General features: G+C 37.4%; 2 protein-coding genes across 10 annotated transcripts in view; both read right to left on the reverse strand.

Annotated features, from left to right (window-relative positions):
- The window catches only part of fcho2 (FCH domain only 2), a 67,517-nt gene extending 51,360 nt beyond the window's left edge, over window positions 1-16,157 (reverse strand). For 3 of the 6 annotated variants that reach the window (XM_015388374.1, XM_015388375.1, XM_015388373.1), the window contains exon 1: window positions 15,963-16,157. In XM_015388374.1, the coding sequence (XP_015243860.1) occupies window positions 15,963-15,995 (33 nt within the window). In that variant the 5' untranslated portion in view covers window positions 15,996-16,157. The remainder of the gene's footprint in view (window positions 1-15,962) is intronic. The other 3 variants (XM_015388378.1, XM_015388377.1, XM_015388379.1) reach the window with 2 other exon arrangements.
- A 6,542-nt stretch (window positions 16,158-22,699) lies between these two features.
- tnpo1 (transportin 1) overlaps window positions 22,700-26,275 on the reverse strand; it is a 32,127-nt gene continuing 28,551 nt past the window's right edge. For all 4 annotated transcript variants that reach the window (XM_015388368.1, XM_015388371.1, XM_015388370.1 and 1 more), the window contains exon 25: window positions 22,700-26,251. The gene's annotated coding sequence lies outside the window, so the exon portion shown is untranslated. The remainder of the gene's footprint in view (window positions 26,252-26,275) is intronic.

Here is a 26,275-nt window from a genome sequence, read left to right on the forward strand (position 1 = left end):
TTAAGAAAATATGACTTATCTAGATTTCGATTTTTTGCAGTGTACGCCCTTTGCTAAATATATGACAAATTGTACACCCTGTTTTGGGGAGGTACGGCTTTGGTACACCCTAATTTCCCCCCAGAAAATTTGTTCAAATGTTCAAAATTTCACAAAATTGTTACTCGATGCACCATATCAACCAATCAGAGAAACTGATCTGGGAGCTGGCAGGGAGACAGACACAGCGCCGCTGATGCAGAGCATTATGGTCACTCCACTGAAACTGTTTATTGCCTAAATAAACAGGCCTTTACTGGCCAAATCAACTTAAAATGTCGAAAACCTGCTGGCAAAATGTTTGCTTTTATCATTCTGGTGCGTACAGTTTTTACCATAAAACTGAAAAACGTCAACATCTACTTCTAGCTGCCATGAACAGTAAAGGAAAATCCCCAAGTGGCGACCAGGCCTGAGGCAGCTGCTGTTGGGGATTCCCAGGGACAGAGCACCATCTGTATGTGGGGATCTGAGTGGCTACATCTGCAAAATAATACTTTAAGGCAGGATAGTAATCTTGATGAACTGACTGCACGGGCAATGTTTTGAGGTGGACTTTCTCACTTAAAAATATATTAAAACTAATTTTTACCATCTTATCTCAGCAAATATAGCAAAGCTGCTTTGAACCATTGAACACAGGAGCAGCAGACGCATCAGACGCATCTGTACATACTTTACTTGACGCGTGTGTCAAGATGCACTTGACACACACGTCTGACACAGCAGGTGTTTTTTTGCTGCACAGATTGCAGTGTGAACGTAACATTAAAATTTCTGATTGTTTGAATTAACCTATGAATCATAATATTGTACCTATAAGGATCTCATGTCTTCCTTATTGAAATTTCCACCTCCAGTGAAGCTTGCATAATCAGGACAAAAGTAGTGTTGTAACAAAGACAAAAAGTTCACTGCATTCCACCTCAAAACACAGAAAATAGCCTTTCAGAGAGTTTAAAATAAAACATTTTCCGGGAGCGAATACCCCCGGACCCCCCATGCCGCGCAAAGCCTAAAGATATGAAATATTCCTAGCTGAAAGCTTGGTGTGCAGTGTTTATCACAATAACATGTCAGCTATTTCAGTATTGTTTTAAAATTTCATCAATTCAATTTAAAAACAACTTGGTATATAGATTAATTACACACAAACCGATCAACTTACAGCATGTTTCAGTGTTTATGTCTCATGATTTTGGCTTAGAGGTAATAAAAACAATATGTCCAGAAAATGAAAGTAATTAATGAGACCAACGGGGAATCAGGCTGTGGTGCAGCTGAGAATAAAGGAAGCACAGGTGGCTTTCATATCACTAAGGAGGTTCTTCTCATTGTAGAGTCTTAGTAACTGTATTGGAAAACGACCAAGTCAGTGGTCTACCGCATCACTATAAGCAGTAGTATTATTGTTACACAAATAAATTCTGCATTAAAGAAGCCTTTTTTAATTGATCCTAAACAACATCCTCTTTTCAAGGAACTAGAATTTGGGTTTCCATCAGCTAGAGACCATCGTCTTCAAATTTGCCTCTTCCATTCTGAATTATGATCAGTTAAATATGTCAAACCCTACTGTCCAAGGTAGCAAAACATAACAAAATTCTCATCCTAATATTCAAAAATGTTGCACTGTTTTTATATAATCTTCAACCCTTTTAGCGCAGTGTAATACTGCCATCAGGACATATCTGGAGGATGGATTTATATGTACTAATTAAAGAAACACTTACATAGAAACAAATAAAATACAAATGTAAAAAGGTAAATATAAAAATAGAAATAAAACAAGAATAAACAAATACAAAAAGTAAAAATACCTTTTTGGTCGAGTAATGCTACTGTGAGTTGACTGGTTTACTGAATAAACCGCTGCTTTAACAGCAGCAGTTTTACAGGAGGATATTTATTGGACAGCTTTCATTTAAAGCCAAACTGTTGTTTCTTTAAAAAGTGAGAAAGCATCTGTCTCAGTTACCAATTGGATAAATCCCCTATTATACAACTTAACAAGTTCTGATTGGATTAGCTAATATATTTCATGAATTATTGTTAGCAAGAGGACGGAAGAGGAGCTTCTGTTAAACTAAAGTGACACTTCTACAAGTTAGTTTCAGCTTAATTGCACGGATGTTTCCCAATTCCTGCTCTGATCCACTGTCAGCAAATTTGCTGGCAGCCTGCAACATTAAAATCTGCTTTTCAATGCAGGCAAAGATGAAAGTTTAAAATTAGTTCCCCGTCAAAAAGCCTGGTGCTACATCGAAAGGACGATGGTATATTTACAGAGCAAACAGATGTTAAAAAGAAAAGCATCCCCTTTGGGTTACGGCTCAGTGGTCTGGTGTTTTAGCTCAATAAGTAGACCACTGAGACAGACTTCCTGTTGCTGTAATAAAACTATTAAAACCCCATAACAAGACCAACTGTGACTACACAGGCAGCAAACATACGATTACTAAATGGCAAAACAAAGTGCTTCTTACACAAGCTGTACACTTTAGAGGCTGAAATCTGAGAAGCAAAATGAGAAGGGCAGTGAAAATTGGCCAATGGGTCCACAAAATGGGGAAGTGAGGAGGGCGAGTGAAAACACACGGAGCAGAACAGAAACAGGAAGAATGTCCATTCTGTGCAACAAGTCTGTTCATGTAAAGTATGATATCAATGTGGCGTACACAAAAGAAAAATAAAAACAAACAAAGGAAACCGCTCAGGGCGTTTTGTGCCTTTTTCCCCTCCAAGTTACAATACTGGAACTGATTGCAAAACATGACCTGACAATATAAGGCCCTGAACAATTCAGAAACATACAGTGAGCTAGAATTAGATTCAAACAGTATGACAGCCTTTAACAGAAAACACAGATTTTTCTCTGTATTTACAAAAGAAAATTCCATTTTCTTCATTGATAATTTTATTCTGAAATAACAGATTCCTTAAACACACACAGACCGAACCCCACCCACCCATTTAAAGTCAGCGGTAGCTTTTAAATTCTGATCAGATCATCATATGCTTCTGCTGTTCTCCTATTTATAGACAAACAACTGCAACAACCTCCTATCAGCTGGTTAATTATTTCACTTTTGGTGGCTAGCCTGCAGCCTGCTGCTTAACAACAAATTAACTTGTAGATTTCTAATTATAAAAAATGAGTTGTGCACTTTGAGATTACACACCATGAGTTATATTTTGGGAACGAACATTCTTCCGAACTATTTTTTTCAGCCAGTTGTAAGAGATAGAGACAGGCAGGGGAAGGGGAACCTTAGCCTCGTGAGACCATCCTGATCTCGCGAGCTTTCAAGCTTTCACTCGCAGATCAGTCTGGAGACTCTCCGTTAAAGAAAATTTGGAGCCGTTCACCAAACGAACGTCCAATCAGCGTTGGCTTTGAGGCAGGTTGAGGTGTGACGCAACGAGATGCGCGGCAGTTCAGTCTAAAGAACATGGCGGCTTTAGCCGATGAAACTAGCGTTAGCCTGGCTATCGAGCAAGTTTTATCGGAATTACACAATATTTCTTCACTGAAAGAAGAGCAAAACACTGCCCTGGAGACTTTTCTCAGAGGAAAAGACGTTTTTGCTCTTCTCCCGACTGGTTTCAGCAAGAGTTTGATCTATCAATTGGCTTGTGCCTGGCTTGTGGTTGTGTTTTCGTCGTCGCTCTGTTAGTACGTCATATGCTTCGTTGATCTGATTGGTTTATTTGGCCCGTTTATCACCAACATAGGCCAATCAGCTAACCAGTATTTTCGCCCCTTCCCAAAATTTCTTCAACGGAAGGTTTCCAGATGGATATGCGGAGCAAATCCATCTGGCGGAGTCAGGTTAGCTTAAAGCTTGGTTTACGTCATTCACGTTCCGCACAGACAGTATTTCAATTATTTATAGGGCTGCAACTAACTATTATTTTGCTAATCATTTAATAATCGCTCAGCAAAGGTTCCTTGAAGAAGTTTTTTTAACATAATTAAGGTGAAATTTAAAATTTTGCACTTGAGGAGTACTGGAGAAAGGATATTGGCACAAGGAATTGTTTGTTTTATTTATCTTAAATGCAAAATGTCTCTATTTCTTTTTTTGGTATATTTACTGCTCTAAGTGGCTCTGTTAGCTAAAGGCATGTTTTAGAGTCTCTACAATCCAGCTAACGATTAATCAATAATTGAAGTTGTTGACGATTATTTAAATAATCAACTAATCCCAGTTAATCCGATTAATTATTTCCGCCCATATTATTTATACTCCAAGCAGCTTATCCCAACTGTACCCAATATTCTGGTTGACTCTAGGGGCAGTGTAGGGCATGAAGTGCAAGCTTACAAAACCACACTACATGCACAAGTAAAAAAAACAAACAACCACCAAATAAAACACAGTTGTTTACAATATTTCCATTGCCTCTTTGTGTGATCCAGAATTGGTCAAAATCCGCTAATCATGGAGATATTTTTGTTAGTTTGCAAGCAAGACAAATTGATGTGAGATTTGCGGATTCACAGACTTTCGGAAATACATCTTGCCAGAAGCAGCAGACTAAAGTAATTTTAGAGTAAACAATTTAGTCTGCTAAGGCTAGACCACATTCATTTTTTTTAAGGAGCAAAAGGAAGCTTGTACATGGGAGGCAGGATCATCTGATGATTTACCCAATCAGCTCAAAGAATTATAATAAAGATGCCTCTCTTTTGGTAATCCTTTCCAGAGGAGCCTTTCCTGATGGATATTGTGTAAAATTCAAATTTAACTACAAGTATTACTCTGGCTTATGCCAGGTTAACATTTTTGGGCCAAATCATTTGTTGACGTTTATATATGCAAATTACCATGAAACCTTGTCTTTTTTTTTTTTTTTTTTTTTTTTTTAACAGTGTCCTGTCTGGCGGTAAGGCAATAAGAGTAAATGTCTTAATGCCAAAAAAGAGCCCAACAGATTTTGCTTTCACAAGTGGAGCAGTACAGCTATCGCCATAGTGATCCGCTTGACTTATACATGGCCTTTACTATAATTCATGGGATTACAGATTGTATGGACACTGCAATGTAAGTAGAACAGGAAAGGAAAAACAGAATAAAGGAGAAAAGATGAAAGAATGAGGAGATAAAAGGGGAGTTAAAAGGGAGAAAACGATAAAACATCTTCAGTCTGGTTCATCACGTGCAAAGAGCAGCACAACAAATGAATATAGTATAAGAGACACAATAAAGTAGAACCTTGATGCTTTCGCTGAAGTATAAGTGGTATTATTTAATCTGACACGTATACTGTGGTAGCTGAAGATAAGAATATCGCCATATTTATTTTAAAGTGAAAGGACTAAGATGCTAAAAGGATGTCACTTGGCTTTTTCACACATTGTGTAACTCACAGTTACATCAAGCATGAACCAACCTTTAGTCCATACGGAGAAAGAAAACACCACCGCTTTCACTGGCAACTCATCAACATGGGAATGAGCAAACTACAAAGTGGTGAAGGGGAGCAAAAAAAAGATAAGATAAAATCAAATAGAAGCTACATCTTATGAATGAACCACCTCATCCTGGGATCTTGCTCTGAATATTTCACACTCTTGCAATGCTTTGATAACTAAGTTGTTACCCAACTGAAAGCAGAGGATAGTATACTGAAAGGTTCATACATGTCAGCCAGGATTTGTTTGAGCAACAGCCTTATTGCTGCTCAGACAGTAGAGGGAGTCATCTTTGCAATGTTTGGGCCAATCCATTACCGCCACAGACAGAAACTGATCCAAAGTCTATTCTAATCCTCACTGTGGCCAGGATACAGTAAGATGTTTAATCTGCACGCCCCGTGTCTTCAGAGGCTTTCTGTCTAAAGAACTGTATGGTAACAGCTCTGCAACTACTCAGCTTGCGTCACATTTGGACGCGTTGCTGCTTTGGCTTGGAAGTTACAGGTCTCACACGCAAGCAGAGAAAGAAGCAGAGGCTTGTTGACAGATGAAGGGGGAGAAAATTTGTCCAGCTTAGAATTAAAACCAGAGTTTAATGCACAGCAACAAACTTGGAGCTTAAAACAGGTCCTTTCATAAGAACCTGTCAGGGCACGGTTTCCCACACAGCAGAATGTTTTCTGACTAAACTAGTTTACAGGTGTAAGGTTTAAACATCTCAAATAATTAAAGTTTTCTGTGACAACAGAGAAAAGTCCCTTTACTTCTGATGCATGGTTGGTATTATAACGCAGAACAGCTGTTTTTTTAGTTTTTTTTTTTTTATGTCCTCAAAATGCTAAAAGAAGACTTTTACCGCGCTGAATAACAGAACAGGATTTCTATGCCACCTGTTTCTGTATACTGCCAGTCAGCTGGCTGAAAAACCCCACACCAGTTTGCCATTATGAAAAAGAAAATTTGTCTGTCATGGTTTGAAATCTAAAGGAATAACACCCTTCACGCTTGAAGTAAAAAAAAAATTTTTTTTAAAGCTATAGGTCGCAAATTCGTGTCTTTTAAACAACTGACTGGCTGCCAGAGAGGGGAAATTTATTTAATATTGTCAATACTTGTACTTCAGCAGCAGTAGTAAAAACTGTTGCTTTTCAGATTTAAATAAAAGAGATGAGTTATATGTACGTATTTTTTCAACTTTGTTAATACTGGCGTAGTACGTTCCTGAAGTTCAGCAGAATCAGCATAGACATTGTTCTTTTAATCAGGAACTAAAATTGATTTGTCAATGCTTTTGTTTACATTAACCTTTAACATTTTATCATAATTTGTATCTACCTGCTAGGAAATGTGGATTTCTAGGGAAAATAATCATCACTGTTCCAGATCAATTTTCTACTTCCATGATCTTTTTTTTGTTTTGTTTTTTTCATATATATTTTGAAGATAAGCTGTTGTTTTTCTTTCTATCTCTGTCCTTCTTCATTAATTCAGAGTGTGCCATTTGAAAAAAAAAAAAACACAGGGCTTTTATTTTCTAAAATATCCCCCTACCCTAAGCTCAAAAGCCTATTTTGAACTTTTTAGATTTTTGTTCTTATGCTTTCATTACCTTTTTGATATGTAAATGGTTTTCTCCACTGTGGAACAATATTTGCTAATTCTATATAACAGTAATATTGGTTACAATTAACCCACATTTTTCTCTCCTTTGTCAGGATCGTTGCAAACAGAGCTATTTTGACCATAGACATTATAGGCCCTGAAAGTCTGCCTGTTTAAACACATTATTTAACCCAACACTCTTTTAGCATAACATTTTAATAAACACTGCTTCCAATTCCAATGGGAATACTATTATAAAAACTGTTATTTTGAATATTATGCAGATCTAAAAAGTAATTAATTTAGAAAAACAAAAGATATGTTTTATTTATTATTTGGAAACAGATTCCAGCAGTAGATAATACATATTATACACGTCATATCATCAAAGATAATAGTCTGGTCACATTTAAAACTGTGTAAATGCAAAAGTTAAAGTAAATTTATGAGCACAGCCTGAGAAGCAAAAAGATAAATATAAACAAATAGCACTATGCAAACTGAATCCTGTGTTGCAAACAAACCCCATAGTGTTTTTGCAACACATAATTGTAATTCTGGAGTCCAGCTTATCATTATAAAAACAGACATCCTCCAATCTGAAATGCCACCTGGTGAATAAGAGACAAAACCAAACTGTTGCCTACTTATCATCCAACATCTGCTGGGCAGGAGGAGGACCGGCATTCACTCCCATTCTGTTAGGGCTCAATATAAGCTCTATATCCTGTGTGCAGGGAATCGGGTGTTTATTGCCTCATGGGCTGTAATATAAGACATGACATGGAGAGGCCTTAATTTTGTCCTGCTACCTGTTCCCCTCCCAACAAGCACAGAGAACTAAAACAAACAAACAAAACAGGAGAGTCTGCAAATGCATTCTTTAATTTCAATGCATTCCTAGGCATTCAGTATGTCGGCTGCAAGGGAGAACTAGTCTACAAAAACATGTGGTGTGATTGCATGGAAAGTTGGCATACAACTACACTGTAGCATGTTCAGTCAGTGCAATTATCATGCATTGGTACAAAATAAATTATAAAGAGGGTAAGTGGCCTTTGGGAGGTTTGGAGCACATGGTTTATTTTGAAAGACAAAAAAAAGGAAAAAAAAAAAAGAAATCAAGAAAACCAGAAGAAGAAAAACACAAGAGTCATATACGGTTCAGTTCAGGGTGAAAGCAGAAGAAAATAACTATGTCTGCAAACTTCTGTTAAGCAATATATATACTTTGCTTAAGTTGCTTCACGAAACTGACAAACCAGCAACCCTACAAAGGTCTTTTCCTTTGCATCTTATTTCCAGGAAATTATCAGCTCTTGCTGCCAAAACTGCTTGCAATCTTGCAAAAAAAAAAAAGTATTGAGACGTTTTATTAGTCAATTCCCTTCATTGCTCTCTCAGACTCCTTCAAGGAATCTAATCATGATTAGGACACAATTTTTACTTTGTCCAATTCATTTTGCCTCTGATCGAGTTTGGGTCGTCCTTGTTGCATGTTACAAAACGAATGGGTTTTGCAAATTGTTCTGAAGTCACCAACTATGATCATGTTTTTAAAAATGTCACAAATGTAAATAAATGTTTGTTCCTCCAATTTTAACTGTGTTTTAAATGTACGATAGCTGTACTGGGTGTTAATCTTGAGGCTGATTGGAAAGTTCTGAGACTTCTGACACTATCAAGCAGACTTGATATTCTGACCTCAGGGGCTTTGTTGTTGGAAATTTGCAAAACCTCAACAGAGTTAAAAACAGAACACAGGTCACCCACTTAGACAAATTGGGGCTGGTAAACTGCTGCTTTCAACTGTGAGCTGAATCAATATGTTATGATCCCTTGGGTTACTTTTGCAGCCTTACCATGTGCTTGTTAAGTGTTAAAGCTATAACAACTAAGTCTTTATTAAATAATAAACTGTCTACAGTTTCGTAGAAACAGACGAATTTAGAAAGAAACGAAATCCCCAAAAGACACTGAATTTAAAGTAAATATCAAGTTAACATTGCACAATACTCAAGGTTACATCAACTTTAAAACTTCCCTTAATCTACCTGCCTTTACACGATGCTGGTTAACTGGCTTAGAGATTATTTCTTTCTCACAAGACAAAGAATTAGCAATAAGCACTTTCATTTTATTGATGGGCTGAGAAGGAAGTCTAATTTGCCTGAAATAAAGCATGGGTGTATGCATTGAGGCTTTGCTGCAACTTCCTGTCAAAGAATTGTGTAAAGGACTTTGATATTTATATATCGATTAATGAAATACAAAATTTTAAATGCCAAACATGAAATAATATATTTGCATGTTTCTCAGGTCACCTATTTCTTGTCAATCAGTAAAACATTTAAACAAACATCTCAGCTCCTTTTAATTTTTAAGTTGCCGTTCATATTTCCAAATATATGCGACTTGTATGTGATCTCCTGTGTGAACTGCAGTCATACAACGCTAGTGTCCCGCATGCGCAGTGGAGGACGCAATGACGTCACAGGCCAGCGTGTTCTATGTTTACGGAAGTAAAACTGGATGGTAGTACCGGCGTGCATCTAGCGGTCTTTTCCAACCATAAAAACTCAATCTTTTCACATGGTTAAACATAAATAATGCTCTCCGCATCATCGTTCGCCATGGTTGTTGTTTTTCTTGCCGCTTCTGCGTAGCAGGATGCAGAATAGTGACCTTTGTCGTTTATTAATGACGTTCACACACAGGTTGCATTTGAAAAGATCAGATTCGTATTGGACTCAGGACCACATAGCCAAGTGGCCTGGGTCGGATTTGAAAAAATCGGATCTGTGTTGTTCAGACAGCCATGAAAAGATCAGATCCAGGTCGCATATGGGCCAAAAAAATTGGATTTGGTACGTTGCACCATCGGTTATGACAGTAAAAAAGGTGATGCAAATATTTATTTTTACCAATTGCCAAAAGAGAATGAATGCAGTCAGAGAAGGATGTCAGCGATCAGATTACACTGATTATCATCATTATCTGATTATCATCATCATCATCTTGTGAAGAAGTGCTTTTGATATATGAAAATCTGACGATTTTGCTACAGACATTATAGATATGTTTAAAATGCGACTTTGTTTTAAATCCAAATGTCTTCAGAGGCCATATTTTTGGGTCAATAATCCAGCCAGCTTTGAACTACTGATATGTGAAAGGAACAATCTGGAAGCCTGTCAGTCGCAGAAAGGTGTTGTAAAAAAAAAAAAAACCTGCAGGGACTTTGTATGGATCGCATCCAATAATACTAATTTTCTTTGTACATCCTTTAAGCTCCCGGGGATTTAAATGAGAATGATCCATTGTGGTCAGAAGAGAAGCGCCAAGCTAAGCTATGCGTTTGGTACTCAATATGGTGGCCGTCAGGTAGAATCATCATGATGTCGCCCTTCTGAAACCTATCTAAATTTCATCTACCAATTAAAATAAAAGAACGATAAATATCACATAACAAAACTGCAGTAATGCATCCCCTTCATCTCAATAGTGCGTCTTCAGTCAGAGGCTTCTCCCAACCAGCTGAAGAAAGACCACTACAGGAGATCCTTCCTGCCAAGAACAATCAACATCTACAACAATATTTTGGACAAACACCTAGAGGAGACATTTAATTTGGTCTACAGACGGTGCTCAGCACCACATTTAATGGTGGAACGCCACTCAAAGTTAGGTGGTGGCCAAATTGAGCTCGTTACTATGACTACTTCAAAAAAATCAAACAAAGTAGAAATTAAGGTATGATACATATCTGTAACAACAGTTATAAGGCTAAATGGTGACATACACTGTACCAGAAACATCTGCTTATTAAAGGTTCCTAGGTCCACACTCAATGTGTAATATCTGGCATTATGTGAATGCAGACGCCATCTTGGCTGAATGCATAGGGGCGAGTATTGGCATAGGTGTTGCGAGTGCTGCATATGTTCATCAGAAGATATTGAGCACTTTGAGCACTTTGGTATCTATGTTGTTTAGGGTTTGAGTAACTCCACTTCTATTACTGTGACTGCCTCAACTACGGAAATGGCGTTGTGCCACTGGTGATGCAGTGGTAGCCAACTTTCCCTTATTGTTTTAGGTTAAAATGTTGTTTTTTTTATAGATATTAGGAACTGAAAGACAGATATTATAACGGGCAGCCAAAAATCACGATATATAGCCAAATCATATCTCATTAAGCATTGATCAAAATGAAATATTCAAGCTGTAAATGAGAATATTATGAACTCTTTACATCCAGGTCAGGTTGACTGTGTGAACCCAGTCATGTGACTCTACTGCTGTCATAGTGGTGCTGACAGAAGTGCCCTAGAGAAAACAAGAACAGTCAACTTAAAACGGGACAAAGAACGTGTCTTCCTGATTTATTACCAAACAGGTTGCTGCTGACTTCTTTAGTTCGTCTTGAGTAAATATTTTTGTAAAGGTGAAACATGAGCTTCAAAAGAAGCTCAGGAAAAAATGCAAAGTTAATTTAGTTTGAACCTAGTAAGGCCAGAGAAGAAAAGGCCATCCTGTTGGCTGAATCAGCTCTAATTGCTTATCACACTTCCATCTTATTTTCCCATGGCAGACTGCAGACAAACCAGATGCGAGCACATAGTTTCAGTCCAGGAGCTGCATACCCCCCACACCAGTTCAAACGTTTCAACTTTTTAGATGACACACAAACTGAAGTTGCGTTAGATGCTGAGAAAAAAAGGGGAAATGAGTCTGTGAGTGAATCCAGCGATCAGACATGCAGCTGCCAGCAGACATTCAAGTGCAGCAAATCTGACTGAGTAACAACATTCCTGCTCCACATACAATTTCTAAAAGAATTGGTCTTTCTTAAACTGACAGGACATCTTGATATTAGAGATTAATGCCAAAATTATTGAAGTTAAAGTCCTAAAGAATAGGAGGAACATAAACTGTATGGTTTTACCTGCTATATAAAGTTTCAGAAACATTTGAAAATTGGCATAAATACTTGAAATAACTAATTGTTTAAGATTTATGTGCCTGCTCAGAGAGCAGATTTGTAGTCAAGTCAAAAGGGAAAAGGATGCATCCCCAATGCCAAGTATGTGTGCGGGTATGCGTGCCCTGCATGCTAAGCGCACAGCTGATGGTTGCCATCACTGCATTCTCTTGTGTCCCACTGCAGGGCACAAAGCACAGATTGATGATTCAGGAGTGTCTATGCTCTCCTCTTATCCCATTTAGGAAACTATGGAGTCTGCTTTAGCGAAAGAAGAAATAAAAATAACTGTTAAAAGCTAAGCTTTTTGCTTAAAAATAACTGATCAGAAAAGATAGAAACACAGACAGTCATGATGTGAAACTTTTTACAAAGATTGTCAAGCAACCCAACAGCTTGTCTGTAGAGCAGCTAACTGCAGGCTAGCAACCAGAGCAGATAACCTGGCAAACTAACCAACTAATACCAGATAGTGAGTAAATAAGTATTTTTTTTTATCTTATAAAAACCAGGGTAAGCGCAAGAAAACGAATCTAATAGTAGGTTTTAATTAATTAGTTGTAATTCATATATTAACTGCTTTGATCATGTACTGCTTTTGCAGCAGTGCAAGTCTTGCTTCTATTTCTTAAATGAAATAGTTTTTAGTTTTTCAACTTCAATACTAACTGTTCCTGGTGTAAAATCCCTACTTGGGCAACAATAACTGTAATCTAAAATCTATAATCCACAGAAACTTCAAATACAGCCGTTTACTGACACCTAATAGGAAAGGTTAGGGTTCAGTAATTTCACTGTTTAGCCCTTATACTCAGAATGCACTATAAGCGGGTGTGCTGTCGCCACATTAGCTCCAAGTGCTTGATTTGTTTTTACGGTATTTGCTGCATGTTGCCTTCAAAACAGCTTTTAGAATTAATGATAACATAAAGTAAACATACCCAAATCTAAGTGTATTATCCTACCCTGAATAAAACTTGTCTATGATCTTTTTTTCCCTTTTTTCCAGGGTTTTATTCTCATTACACTGTCACAAGTACAAAGCAACGAAACAAACTCTCTGCCTTTAACCCATCCCCTTTGGGAGCAGTGGGCTGCCACTGTGCAGCGCCCGGGGAGCAATGTGATGGTTAAGGGTCTTGCGCAGGGATCCAGAGTGGCAGTCAGTGGGTGTGGGGCTTTAACTCAGAACATGGGATTCCAAGCGCAATGGCCTAACCACTTAGCCTCAAAAGCTCCCCTAAAGCAGGCATTAGCGTGACAGGTCTTGCCTAAAGCCCAGCGTTTTTTGGGGCGATTTTCCATTCGTGCGAGAACCTTACGATCGGGCCGACTTTCAGCCCGATCGTGCGTTGTGAGTCGTGTAGTGTACAAGGGGTAACAAGGGGCGATCAGCCTTTCACGACCACTTCCCCATCAGGAATCGTGAGGTTGGAAGAAAATCAAACATGTTTAATTTTCTCCCGACCGTCATGGACAAAACGCCCAGGGCACATGCGCAAACAATGATTCTTCTTTTTATTCTTCCTCTCAGATGTAAACACAGCAGCATGGCAGGGATGCAATGAGTGAAATGCAGTTCTGTCTGTAAAATTGACAGACCGTAGTAGCCACATTTGCTCAGCCAAGTCTTTTTTCCAAATACGTTGTCACCTTTCCTTTGTAGGACTTTCAGGGTTAGGGTTAGCACAAAATTGCACAAATTGCCAAGGCAGCACATTTCACTATATTGAGCTTAATATCCCCCTTCTATTTGTTTGGCTTCAGGATAGAGGGCTACAGAGCAGCTCCATCTCACTGCAGAGCTGAGTCCGACGTGGTTTTTAGTCTTACAGTGTGAGCAGGTAGATTGCATCAGAGCATCGGGCCGAACATAAATCGTGAGCTTTGAGCTCACACTGTACGACTAAACTAGTCGTAGTGTGAGCAGCAGCTGCGCGCAACGATTGCAAAAAAAAAAAAAAAAGCACATTGCATGCCCGGCTTAAGGACCCTGTTGCCATTAGCAACATTGCAGGAAACTAACAGAAGCTTGGAGTAAAACATTTTAAACCAGCTGAATATTAGGATGTTTTCAAATACTTACAGCTGATTTCAGAGGTGTCAAGCAACAAAGTACAAATACTTCATTACTGTACTTAAGTACACTTTTTAGGTATCTATACTTTACTCCATTACTTATTTTTCTTCCTACTTCTGACTTCTACTCATTATATTTTAACACAAGTATCTGTACTTTCTATTCCTTACATTTTTAAAACAAACGTTACTTGTTTCTCTTGGCTTCTGTTTAATGTTTATAAATATTTATTTCTTGTCATGTGCCCCATCCAATACAGATAATTGGCACCATCCACATCTAGTGAAAACTAGTGTCATTGGATGAGTCATATAACGCAAACACTCATTGGTTAGCTAAAAGAAATCATCAGAGACAAGCAGGTGTTCTTCAAACTGCAAACATGAATTGTCTATGCCATGCTACAATGTCAGATTCAGAAAACGTTGTTGAAATGTCTGAAAGGTCGGACACAGGCGAGAGCGTATCGGGAGATGGAGACCAACAAGACCTTCCTCATCCTTGGCCCTATCTCAAAGAATTTTTCTAAATAGTCGAAAAATTGAGCTTTCAATTCATATAGTGGCATCTGGCAGTTTTTTTTAAAGGTTATTTTGTACTTTTATACTGTACTTTAAGTAGTTTTTGGAGCACATACTTTTTCACTTTTACTTGAATAAAGAGGTCAACTTGATACGTCAACTTTTATCAGAGTGTTTTTAAACTGCAGTATCTATACCTCTACTTAAGTAACAAATGTGTGTACTTTTGACACCAGTGCTGGTTTCAGGTTTTTTTTTTATGTTTTTATGATAATTTCAGAAATAAACTACAATCAAGCAAAACCTGTTTCTCAAATACAACATTTTACTGTTCAAACATATTTTCAACAGTAATGAATGTGAGGTATTTTGCTGAACCAATAATGAATAAGTTAGATTCATTAAAAGTATTTAATGGCATTCATTTAAAAACAAACACTGCTAAGCAATGTTTTGACACATTTCCTTTTGCAACAGCTTCAATCTAAATTGTGTGAAAAGTAACAATTTTTAGATTTTAAAAAGTATAGTGACCAACATCCTTGTTTCCAGCAACTACAGTGTTTGGCAATAAAGGGTAGCCAATAAAAGCAAAAGCAAGAATGTAAAGATGTCAAACAGATCGTAAATGGTTAAATGAAATAGTAAATATTCTAAGAAAGCCATAAAGGATCCATCTCTTTGGTTCATTAGCTATAATGCAGCTAGCAATGTCATCAAACCAGGCAGCCTTTCACCTATTTTACAACCTGCTCTGACCTAGCTATGTAAATTCCTAGTGAGAAATGAGATGACCTTTGACAGTAGAGTGTAATACCAACAAAAGCATCGGTTTTATACAATGTAAAACAGAGATTTTGAAAACACATATATATATATATATTTCTCATTTTTCTTGTATTCTTTTTAAACTAAACATCTGGGTCTCTCACTGAAACTTCTTTACGGAAGAAAGTGACGCGTCCAGCAGGGAGCACGTGAGTGGCAGGCAAATCATCCAATAGCATTCTTGGACCTGACCGTAAACATTCCAAGAAATCCACACGCAGCCAATCACCGGAAGGAGGGGGCGGAAACCTTTTCCTCTCAAGTTAGATAGGTTCACAGAGGCCCAAACCCCCCCGGGGGTAAAAACTGAATTATTACCGAAGAACACTGACGTTAGTTGGGCAGTTGAGGAGCGGTTAGGATATGTGTACCGGACACAGCCTACAAACCGCACAGCTATAACTGCAACGGGAATAATAATACACAGACTCCAAATAATTAGGTGTAGCACCGGTGTAAACAGCATGTGAAATAAACAAGACCTACCCAGAAATTTTCTAGGAAGTAAGGCGTTAACATTTTGTTCCTTTCCACTTCGCCGCAACTCTTCCAGCAGCTGTAATGCGACTTTAAACGCGTAAATCATCCACCGTTCTCTCCCCCAGTTTCTGTTGTGCCTTTCACCGTTTTCCTCCTCTCCCCTTTCTTCTCCCTCCCCACCTCCAGACTCCACCTCCGCCAGACTGAGCTCTGTTGCTGCTTTTCCCAGCGGTTCCTTCCCCGGACTCGGAAAGAAACAGCGCTACCACCGGCGGTTGGAGAGAGACGCGTGCTGCCTTCAGGGGCTCTCCGTAAATTCCTCAATCAAACAAAGGAAAACATTTTTTATTAATTTATATAACAAACCAATAGTGTACAAAGATTCGTTGTATGGCAAGTCTTTTTAACATAAATTCGGTTTCGTCTGACCATCCGTAATTACGTTCCAGATATCTTAATACATTTTGACTATCCGGAATGGTAATTTAAGATGACTGTTTTTACATTCTGATTAGGAAGAATAATAATTCAATATATCTTAAATTACATTTAGACTAGTCAAAATTCCTTTCAAGATATCTCAAATTATGACACCGGAACTGTTATTTAAAGAGTCACACGCTGATTTAACTTCTCCTGTGGATCAAACTGACGGTAAGGAATTTTTTAGGAATGATCCTCCTGGAAGCCCACTAAAAAGATCATTACACATTTTGGCTAGTCAGAATTTCAATTTAGGATATCTTTAATGGAAAAGCTAAATAATGTGTTATCTTTAATTAATTTAGAGATATCCTAAAAGGAATCTCAAATAGTCCAAATTACAATTCAAGATATCTTTATATTTGTTTTGTCTAGTCATTATTTGCTTTTAAGATGTCAACAATTTAGTTATCACTAGTCAAAACTGCATATCTCCTATCCTAAAATACATTTAAGATATCATGAATTATGGTGGCATGTGAGATATCTTTAACTAGAATTATGACTAGTCAAAACTAAAATCGAGATATCTTGAAATTATTTTATGACTAGTCGTAATTTAATCATAGATATCTGAAATGTGTATTTCAGATAGTCAGTAATTCATTCTATATATCTTAAACTGACGTCTCCATACAAGTTAATGGTAAATCTGACGTCATTTCGACTAGTCAAAATATAATTAGAGATATATTTAAAATCGCTAAAACGTCTTGTCATAAAACTATTTAAGATATCTTGAATGTAAAGGCGGTACGACCAAATTTATTTTAAAATGGCTTGCCATACTCGTTGAGGTACAAACATTACAATATGGGTAGGGGGGGAAAAAATAAACAGAACTTGGGGCTAAAAACAAGAACAGATACATAAACAATAAGGCCAATATAGAGCAAGATTTAAAACAAAAGAAAAGTAGAAATACTGGCAGATACTTTTTTGGCAGAAACGGATTTCAAATGTTTCAATGAGGTGTAAAACTATTTAAATTAGTTAAGAAATAAATCAAAACAAGGAGTAGAACCTCTCCATTTACAACAATGTATATGATAAGCAGGAAAATAATATCAACCATATCTGAAATTTTACTATCAAGGTCATCAACATAATACAACACGTTTGGATGTCCTCAATTTTAAGGGACAACCAATTTTTTATGTCTCTCCGTAGTTTGAAAGAAAAGGGACAGGGAAAAAAAGATGATTAAGGGATTCATCCAGAAAAATCCAAAAAGGCACAGCTTGTTCAATTCAAATCTCTTGTGCAAAATTTTATTCACTGGGTAAATATTTTGCACAAGAGATTTGAAAGTTAGTCTCTTTAACCTTTTTTGAAACTGGCCATTTAACATACCTAGAGAATGCCTTCTTAAATAAGGGCAAATTATTGTTGTCAGAAAACTATTATAGTAATCATCAAATAATTTATATTTGAAGGCAGTCACAAAGCATAATCAAAGGAGCATAACAATAGCTCATAACACTTGGGTGAAGTTGCCCCCCCACCTTTTTCAAATGTCAAATGTTTGTGCTACGTTTCTGCTGGTTTGTGCAGCAAAAATTTTTGTTTGTGCCGCTATCATTTTAAAGATATAAAGAAGAAATGTTTGTAGAGGTCATCAAAGATCAACCAGCCCCCCACCTTTAAATCAGATGAAATGGATGTCAATTAACTCAGCTCCATTTGTGCTGGTTTGTGAAGCATAAATTGTCGTTTGTGCTGCTTTGGCTTTGAAGACATTAATGAAAATGTAAAGGTCAAAAGGTCAACCAGCCCCCCCACCTTCTTCAAATTAGACAAAAATTGGTGTCAAACGTTTGTGCTACATTTGTGCAAAAGTTTTCGTTTGTGCCGCTATCATTATAAAGATATAAAGAGATGTTTCTTTGATGACCTCTACAAAATATTATTAATATCAATAAAATGATAGCAGCACAAATGAAAATTTTGGCCATACAAAAATATAACATTTTAAAATGAATTTTAAATATAAAATATATACAATAAATATATTTAAAACTTAAAAATGCATATTTTGAAATATATACATTTTTTGTACTGCTATCATTTTAATGATATTAATAATTGTTTGTAGAAGCCATCAAAGATCAGTTAACATTTGTTCATTCTGAAACTCTGAATTTCATATAAATTATAAGTTGCCAACCTATGGTTATATAATTTTAAACTATACAAAAATGATAAAGGCACAAACAAAAATTTTCGCTGCACAAACGGAGCCGAGTTAACTGACACCCATTCTGCCTAATTTGAAGAAGGTGGGGGGGGGGCTGGTTGACCTTTGATGACCTCTAGAAATATTTCTATTTAAAATGGTAGCGGCACAAACGAAAGTTTTTGCTGCACAAACCTGCACAAACATAGCACAAATGTTTGACACTAATTTTGTCTGATTTGAAGAGGGTGCGGGGGGGGCAACTTCACTCAGGTCATGTGTCAGTGAATTGGTGCAATATAAATAAACTGAATTGAAATATTTGCATCATATATATTAATGCTCTAGACTTCCATATCAATGCATTTTTGCACCATGTATTTGAATCACTGCTGCAGTTTATGAAATGAAAATGTTGATTTTGCCGCTAAAATCTCATCTCTGTTTTGTATACACTGTGTGTATACAAAACAGAGATGAGATGCCGGATGGTGCCAAAACAGAGATGAGATGCCGGATGGTGCCAAAACAGAGATGAGATGCCGGATGGTGGACCAGAATCGCTTCGGAGCCGTACGGAAGTCTTTCTCCATGGCCTCTCCAAACTCCTCCCACACCCGAGTTTTTGCCTCAGCAACCACCCGAGCTGCATGCCGCTTCGCCCGCCGGTACCCATCAGCTGATTCCGCAGTCCCAAAGGCCAAAAAGGCCAAGTGCACATATGGACACCCTTATGCTTGAACATGGTGTTCGTTATGGACAATCCATGACGGGCACAGAAGTCCAACAACAGAACACCACTCGAGTTCAGATCAGGGCGGCCATTCCTCCCAACCACGCCCCTCCAGGTCTCACTGTCATTGAGTCATTGATTGTAAATCCTAATTGTTTAATTTCAAACACAATTAAATATTTCAGGGGCACTGTTATGAGGATGGGCAACCAGTAGATTTGTAACTTTTGGGGTCCCTAGAGGGTCCCAGGTAGTAAGTAACCAAAGATTGGGCTTTAAAAGAAGTTGACTGAAACACTTTGACAGGTCTCATGTTTCGTAAAATCTTTTATAATAGTTTTTTAAATGCTCTGTGCTTCCCCCTTTTCCAATTTTTTTGAAAATATATATTTAACATATTTGCTTCAAAATCACCTTCACCAATACTTTTCTGTCCTTGCTTTGATTTAAAAAAAAAACAAATAAACAGATTCTTTAAACAAGTTTTAATTAAGTTTTTGTGTGTGTGAGTTTATCCTGCTCTGACTCATCTAATGACCATCAAACTCTGCCACAAGAGGAAAGATGCAAAATGCAAACATGTTCCTTTGATCCCACAATTATAAACTGTAAAATCTTTAGAGCAGAAATACACTAAATAATATATTAATAGGAGTTAAGCTTTATCAAAAATGGTTTGTAGTTTGTGGAGGGAAGTCATCGCTGAAAGAAAAATTTAAAAGAAGAAAAAGAAACCAGCAAACTAGAAGAATGTCATCTTTCATTTTTCTCTTTTCACAAACTAGTTTTAGGTCAGAAATGTGGCAACATAACAGGTCGGTAGCATTTAAAAAATGTCAAGGCGCTGCTTTCATATAAACACAAAAAAGTACTTTTCCATTGACAGATAATGCTCTAGTGATTATACTGCAAACATGTGTGGTTATGATAGGGGAGGGTCAGTTATTAGCCTTGGGGAAGGGAGGGGGAGGATGTAAAATATCCTGATTACTTCCAGTCCGGACATTTTTAAAATGATTTAAAGAGTATTGTTTTCTTCAATTATGGTCACCCAACAGCTGTGTGGTTAAATCAGCTTTTGAACAAAATTTCGATTCTGTAATTATCTAAACTAGTTTAAAAAAAAAGGTTCCTAAAGTATATAGTATAAGTAAGTATATAGTTATGCTTAAAGGTTTACATACCCTTCTATTAAAGACAGAAAAAAATCAGGAAGAATCTAGGAGGAAAATAAATTGAAATTTGACAAAATAAATCAGTTCTAAAAACGGAAATCGTATATCTGTGTACATATCAATTAATAATAGTAAACAAGCCTGATGAAGCTCCTGTCACTGAGCAGAAATGTGAGACATCCCTGAAATCAGGTGTTTTCTGTAATGCTCAGTCGGACTTCAGCACCTGTTGACACGTATGTTGGTTCACTGCTCATGAGCAAGGCACTTTAATTTGTCTCAGTTTTTCTTCATACAAAAATTCTAAATCAATTTCTTATTTTACCAAATCATTAAGTACATTTTTTATTTCTTACCTTTTCAGTTTAGTGTTATTTGAATTACAAGTGTGAATTTATCATTTTCTTTAATGGGGGTGTAATGTAAACGATCAAGAACAACTGTATATTTGACTACTGTAGGACTAAAATATAACTAGAGTCTAAAGACTAAAATAAAACTGTCATTCTTTTCATTCTCTAGGCTTCAAACGGTCCAGAGCAGAGTTGAACTGAGGTCGTCTTAAGGCCTTTCTTGGATCAGTGACAGCAGGTCTGCTTCAGATAAGCCCATGAATTTAACAAGATCAACCTCAAGCTGATGCTAGAAACTTGCAGCAGAAATACAACATTAGTGTAATTTAGGACTCTGTTCAAGGCTGCCAGTCTTTTAATTGTTAATGTTTTGCACAATCTGTGAAGAAACAAGACAAAGACTCCCCATAATGTAAACAATTTATTGGAACAATGTATAGATTCAAGCAATGGTAATCATTCACACCCACTTTATCATCTTACAAATATTACAAAATTACTACAGTACAATATAGAGTCTTTGCATGATCCAAAATATTTGGTGGCCCCAAAAGTATTACTTGTTTCTAAATTCAGCAGCTTGTTAAAAAAAAAAGAAGAAACCAAGTCTATCAAAATTATGTTTTTGCTTCTCTTAGCAAAAAAGGTGAAAGGCAGATTAGCTATTGAAGTTAAAAGGCTGATTGGATTACAGAATACAGGAGCTCAGTCATCGCTAACTACTGGTAGGTGCTTTATAAAATGTAGTCGTTTAATAAAGCTCTGTAGAAAGTCAACATTTTTTTGATTTTTCAACTTCGTATTTCTGGACTGGTTTCAACACAGTATACTGAATATATTGCAAATCAAGGAAATCTTGCTCTTATGGCATTTATGTAGAGAATACACTAAGGTCAATCACTTTTGCTTTAGGTAAAAGGTATACGAAATATGTGCAAGTTACCATTGCTGAAATGTTCTTTATTACCCTTAGGTTTTTGACAGCTCACAGTGCTGCAAGTAACAAATCTGTTAACATCCATGTTTATCCATTTCTTACATGAAAAACATCTTTTTTTTTTACTACTTTTTAGGACTTTAGGGGGATGCATAAAAGGTGTACACATTAAGAAAATAAAAAAACAACATAAAAACACTGGAACACAAGCAACCTGAGGTTTACACTTAGAAAAGACATATTCAAGTGGTGAAACAAAACTACAATGTTTAGCAGCGGTCAAGTCAGAAGGACAGCACAGTAACGACGGGCATTCATTTGTGTTGGGGGGGGATTTTTTGTATAGACGTACATTCTTTTAGTGAAAGAATATGAGGACTGAACACACCCCGTCTAGCTGTGATCGCAGCATTTCTGTGCACGCCAAACAGCTGGAATGTGCCAGACATAAAAAAAAAAACCCAAAACGCTTCCAACAAAAGAGTAATGGGGAAACACACACGCACAAGTCTTTGCCTCTGTATTCCATGATGCAATTGTTACCTATAAGAAAGACGTCACAGTCCCTTTCAAAAGTGCTCAGTTTTTAACATTTTGTTCAACTATAAACACCAATTTAAACTCATTTCATTGGGACTCAGACATGGAAGCGGCTTCAGGGAAGCGTTTTATCCAGCTGCACAGACAGGCTAGGTGGGGAGAGCATCTCAGGTGCTCTTTGGTCACATGAGATGAAAAGGAAACCTTTTGGTGGACTTTTAAAAATCTAACAATGGGTAATAAAATGAAAACAAGTTAGAGATATGCCCATGCTGAGGTGAAGCTGAGAAGTACGGCTGCAACTAACGATTATTTTGTAAAACGATTAATCTGTCGATTTTTTAAAAATTAATTAATAATCGGTTAGCCAAAGGGCCCCTAAAGAAACCTTTGGTGAAATTAGACCAGGTGAAGCTCAGACTTTTCCACTTGAGTTCTGGATAGAGCATATTGACAGATGAAAACTTTTCTTTATCTTAAATGCAAAATGTTTATATCTTTTTTTTTTACAAATGTGATATTACTGCTCCAAGTGGGTTGCTCTGACAGCTAACTGTTTCTATTCTCAATTTAACGATTAATCGTTAAGTAAATTTGTTGATTATTTTTAAATAATCGATTAATGACAATTAATTGTTTCAGTAATATTATGAACCGATGGGTGGAGCTAAACTGTGGGCTGCAAAACTGACGTAGAGGTAGAGCTTAAAACGGCTTAGTTAAAACCATGTTCATGTATGAGGGGGAAAAAAAGCTCAAAGTCCAGGGCTAGATCGAATAAAGGTGTTTTTTTTTTTGCAAGAAGCACTGTTAGTTTTGGGTTAGTTTAAATAAGAGTATGAGGGGAAATATGTGAGTCTCTAGCTGTGCAAATGTCCTGAGACTTGCAGCAAAAAATAAAATAAATAAAATTTAAAAAAATCAGCAGCTGTGAAAATTGTTGAACCCAATTAAGACTTTTGAATGATGAATAACTTTCTTGCAATTCACTAGTATTTATCATAATTTGTGGTTGTAATGTAATTTGTGGTCACAGCATAAAAACCTTCAAAAGGGGTATTAATACTTTTGAAAGGCACTGGAATTATCTCCATCACTATAAATCTACATTTTCAGTCCAATTGCATGAAGACGCTTATTGCATTAGGTAAAAACTTCATTTGAGCAGCTATAATTAATAATCCGCCATCAGTGTTGCAAAGATTCAAATACTGCAGTTAATTACTCTGGCCAGCAGAGGAAAAACAACTAACTGGGTTCATTAATAAAATAAAATAAAAACTACCATCATGGAATACATTCAGGCTGTAACCTTCAACAGTTTTGACACTTAAAAAAAAATATAGATACAACACAGAAAAAGCAGACGCATTAAACATTCTTCACAGTATTTTAAAACTACATCCATCAATGGGAGGAGGTGTTCAGGGAGAGCACGCCGTTACGCAAAGTTTATATGCGTCCCAGTGTCATCAACTTGAAGCACTCCTCCCTCCCACTGAATGTTTTAGCATGAGGGGGCCACCAACATGCAAGACATGAAAGCATCCAAGTACCCCACAGTGACAACCACCCGACACAGTACAGTCATCCTCAGGATCATGCTTTTAGCACAGAACAACCAGGAAAAGAACTTTCTAAATACACAGAAAAAAAAAACATGTTTGACACTGATATTATGGGGCAGTGGCAGCTCAATGGCGTTAATTAAATCCAAACATCAGGTATTGCATTAACAAATGTTGAAACACGTAAAACACAATACAACAGGTGAAAATAGCTGTTGTGAAACGCTCTGAAATGATAAACTCCAGACTGAACAATCACTTTTTCCACTCGGCTCATGAGGAAAACCTCCTTGCTGTCAGTAATACATCCGTCAGCATGTTTGCCGATCAGCATCGAGCAGCCAGCTTCACGGCCCGCCCCTGCTCCATTTACACTACCCATTTTAAACCGTGCCAAGATAACAGTTTAGTGTAAATGGAACGCAACTGACCTGGACCGTGCCAGATAACTGTACCACACTAAATCTAGTACTAAGTCACGGCATGGTTCACTTATGGCTCGGTTCTCTGATTAAGAAGAGCATGAGCAGATTGCTTCATCTCCTATCTACAGTCAGCATCCAGTGGTTGGCGGTAATGCACATAAGTTGCTTGACAACCACCATAAAACAGAAGAACTGTAAAACAACAACTGAAATCTTTTCAACACTACATTTTATAAAATGGCTTCAAAAGAGCGTGGTGCGACCTGGGATTACGCAGAGACAGCCTTCTTCGTCTGATCTCCGCAAACAACAAAATATCACAATTATAACCAAACATAACTTCCTGAATGTTACGGGCGCCGCCATTTAGATTTGCTTGATTCCCTCCTTCAGTCCTAGAAAGCAGTAGTACCGTAGATCATCACTTGGAGGCGAGGAACTGCGCTAGCGTGATGTGTAAACGGTCGTAAGGAACGGAGCTTTGCACGGTTAACTGATCCAGGCTCGGTCCGAACTCAGCACGGATAGTTTTTCAGAGGGTAATGTAAATGGGGCATATGAGGTTTAGCCTCACTGGAAGTGATATATTTTTGGCGTGTTATCCAATCAGGCCTCTACTTTCTCGCTGCTAAACTCAAACTTCAACAGGGATTTCTCGTAGAGGCTAACAGGCAGCGTCCTGCTGCTCCAGAGTGGAGGAGTGATCGAGTCCAAGAGCGGCTCATCAGCTGTGCAACACACTCATGAAATGAAGCGCATATGTAATGCAGTTTAATGACTACATTTCTGAAGTTTGACAATGCACATTTTACCAATAATTTAACAAAAATGTCCAGTGGAGGTTTAGTCTCCCTGGTCTTCAATAAGAAATCGTCACTGTTATGGGATATTTGGTTCTGATTGCAGAAAGTCACAAAGCATACGTGTTTTATATCACTGAGGTCAAAACACAGGTTGCCAACCTGCTTCCACTTCAATTTTCCTTTGGAAATTTCCACCATTAAAAAAAAAAACTAAAACTGTTTTAGGCAGCTAAAGATTTGATACGCTCGCTAAAAAACAAATATAAAATGAAATAAAAATGTCACATTCACACCACAAAAACAAGAGACTCATTCCAATGTCACATCACAGCTGAACACGACCTAAACTCAGCGTAGACCCTGCCATGCTACGTTACAGACTGCTGTTGAAAACAAAATTAAAAGTATTTTAAATATAGATTACACAATCAAAGAACAACCTTATCAAATGGCAATGACGGCTGTCAACACACATCACTAATGTTCAACAGCTTTTCACAATATTATAAGCATGCTACCTAATCCCAGAAAAGCTGCTCTTGAATTGTGCTCCCTGGTGATTGAATGAGGAGGCATTCGCCCTGCTTCAATGTTGAAATAATAGGTTACTTCCTTTGGATGATATGCAGCGTTCTGAAAGTACTTTTTTCAGAAGTGGATTCGATAAAATGCTTTCTTAGCATCAGCTGATTTGAGATAAAGCATCTTGATAATCAACCTAAAATCTTAAGATTTATTTTTTTAGTCTAGGAAATCTATTTATCCTGAACTAAAATCTCACACAGACTCATCAGTTTCTCCTAATATTTACCTTCTGTGTTCCTGAATGATATCTGAAGAATTAAAGCAAAGAAAATAAAAGTGATATTGTCCATTATTTGTGATTGAGATGGTTAAATTAAAGATCCTCCCATGATAAGGTTGAATTGCCAGTTTCTGTCCCTCCCCAGCTTAGCGCTTAAGGGCACTGAGAACTTGCAGCTACCATCACCCCTCCCACCCCTTCCTCCAGGTCAGGGAGGGGTCTGCACCCTCCCTCCCCTGTAAAGGGTTAACATGTTCCCAGGGATGGTTCCCTATCTTGTCTCCCATGGTGAATGACCTGTGCAGAGAAAGAAGAGTAAAG

Source organism: Cyprinodon variegatus, unplaced genomic scaffold (genome assembly GCF_000732505.1).
Source record: "Cyprinodon variegatus isolate N-32 unplaced genomic scaffold, C_variegatus-1.0 Scaffold421, whole genome shotgun sequence".
Classification (NCBI taxonomy): Eukaryota; Metazoa; Chordata; class Actinopteri; order Cyprinodontiformes; family Cyprinodontidae; genus Cyprinodon; species Cyprinodon variegatus.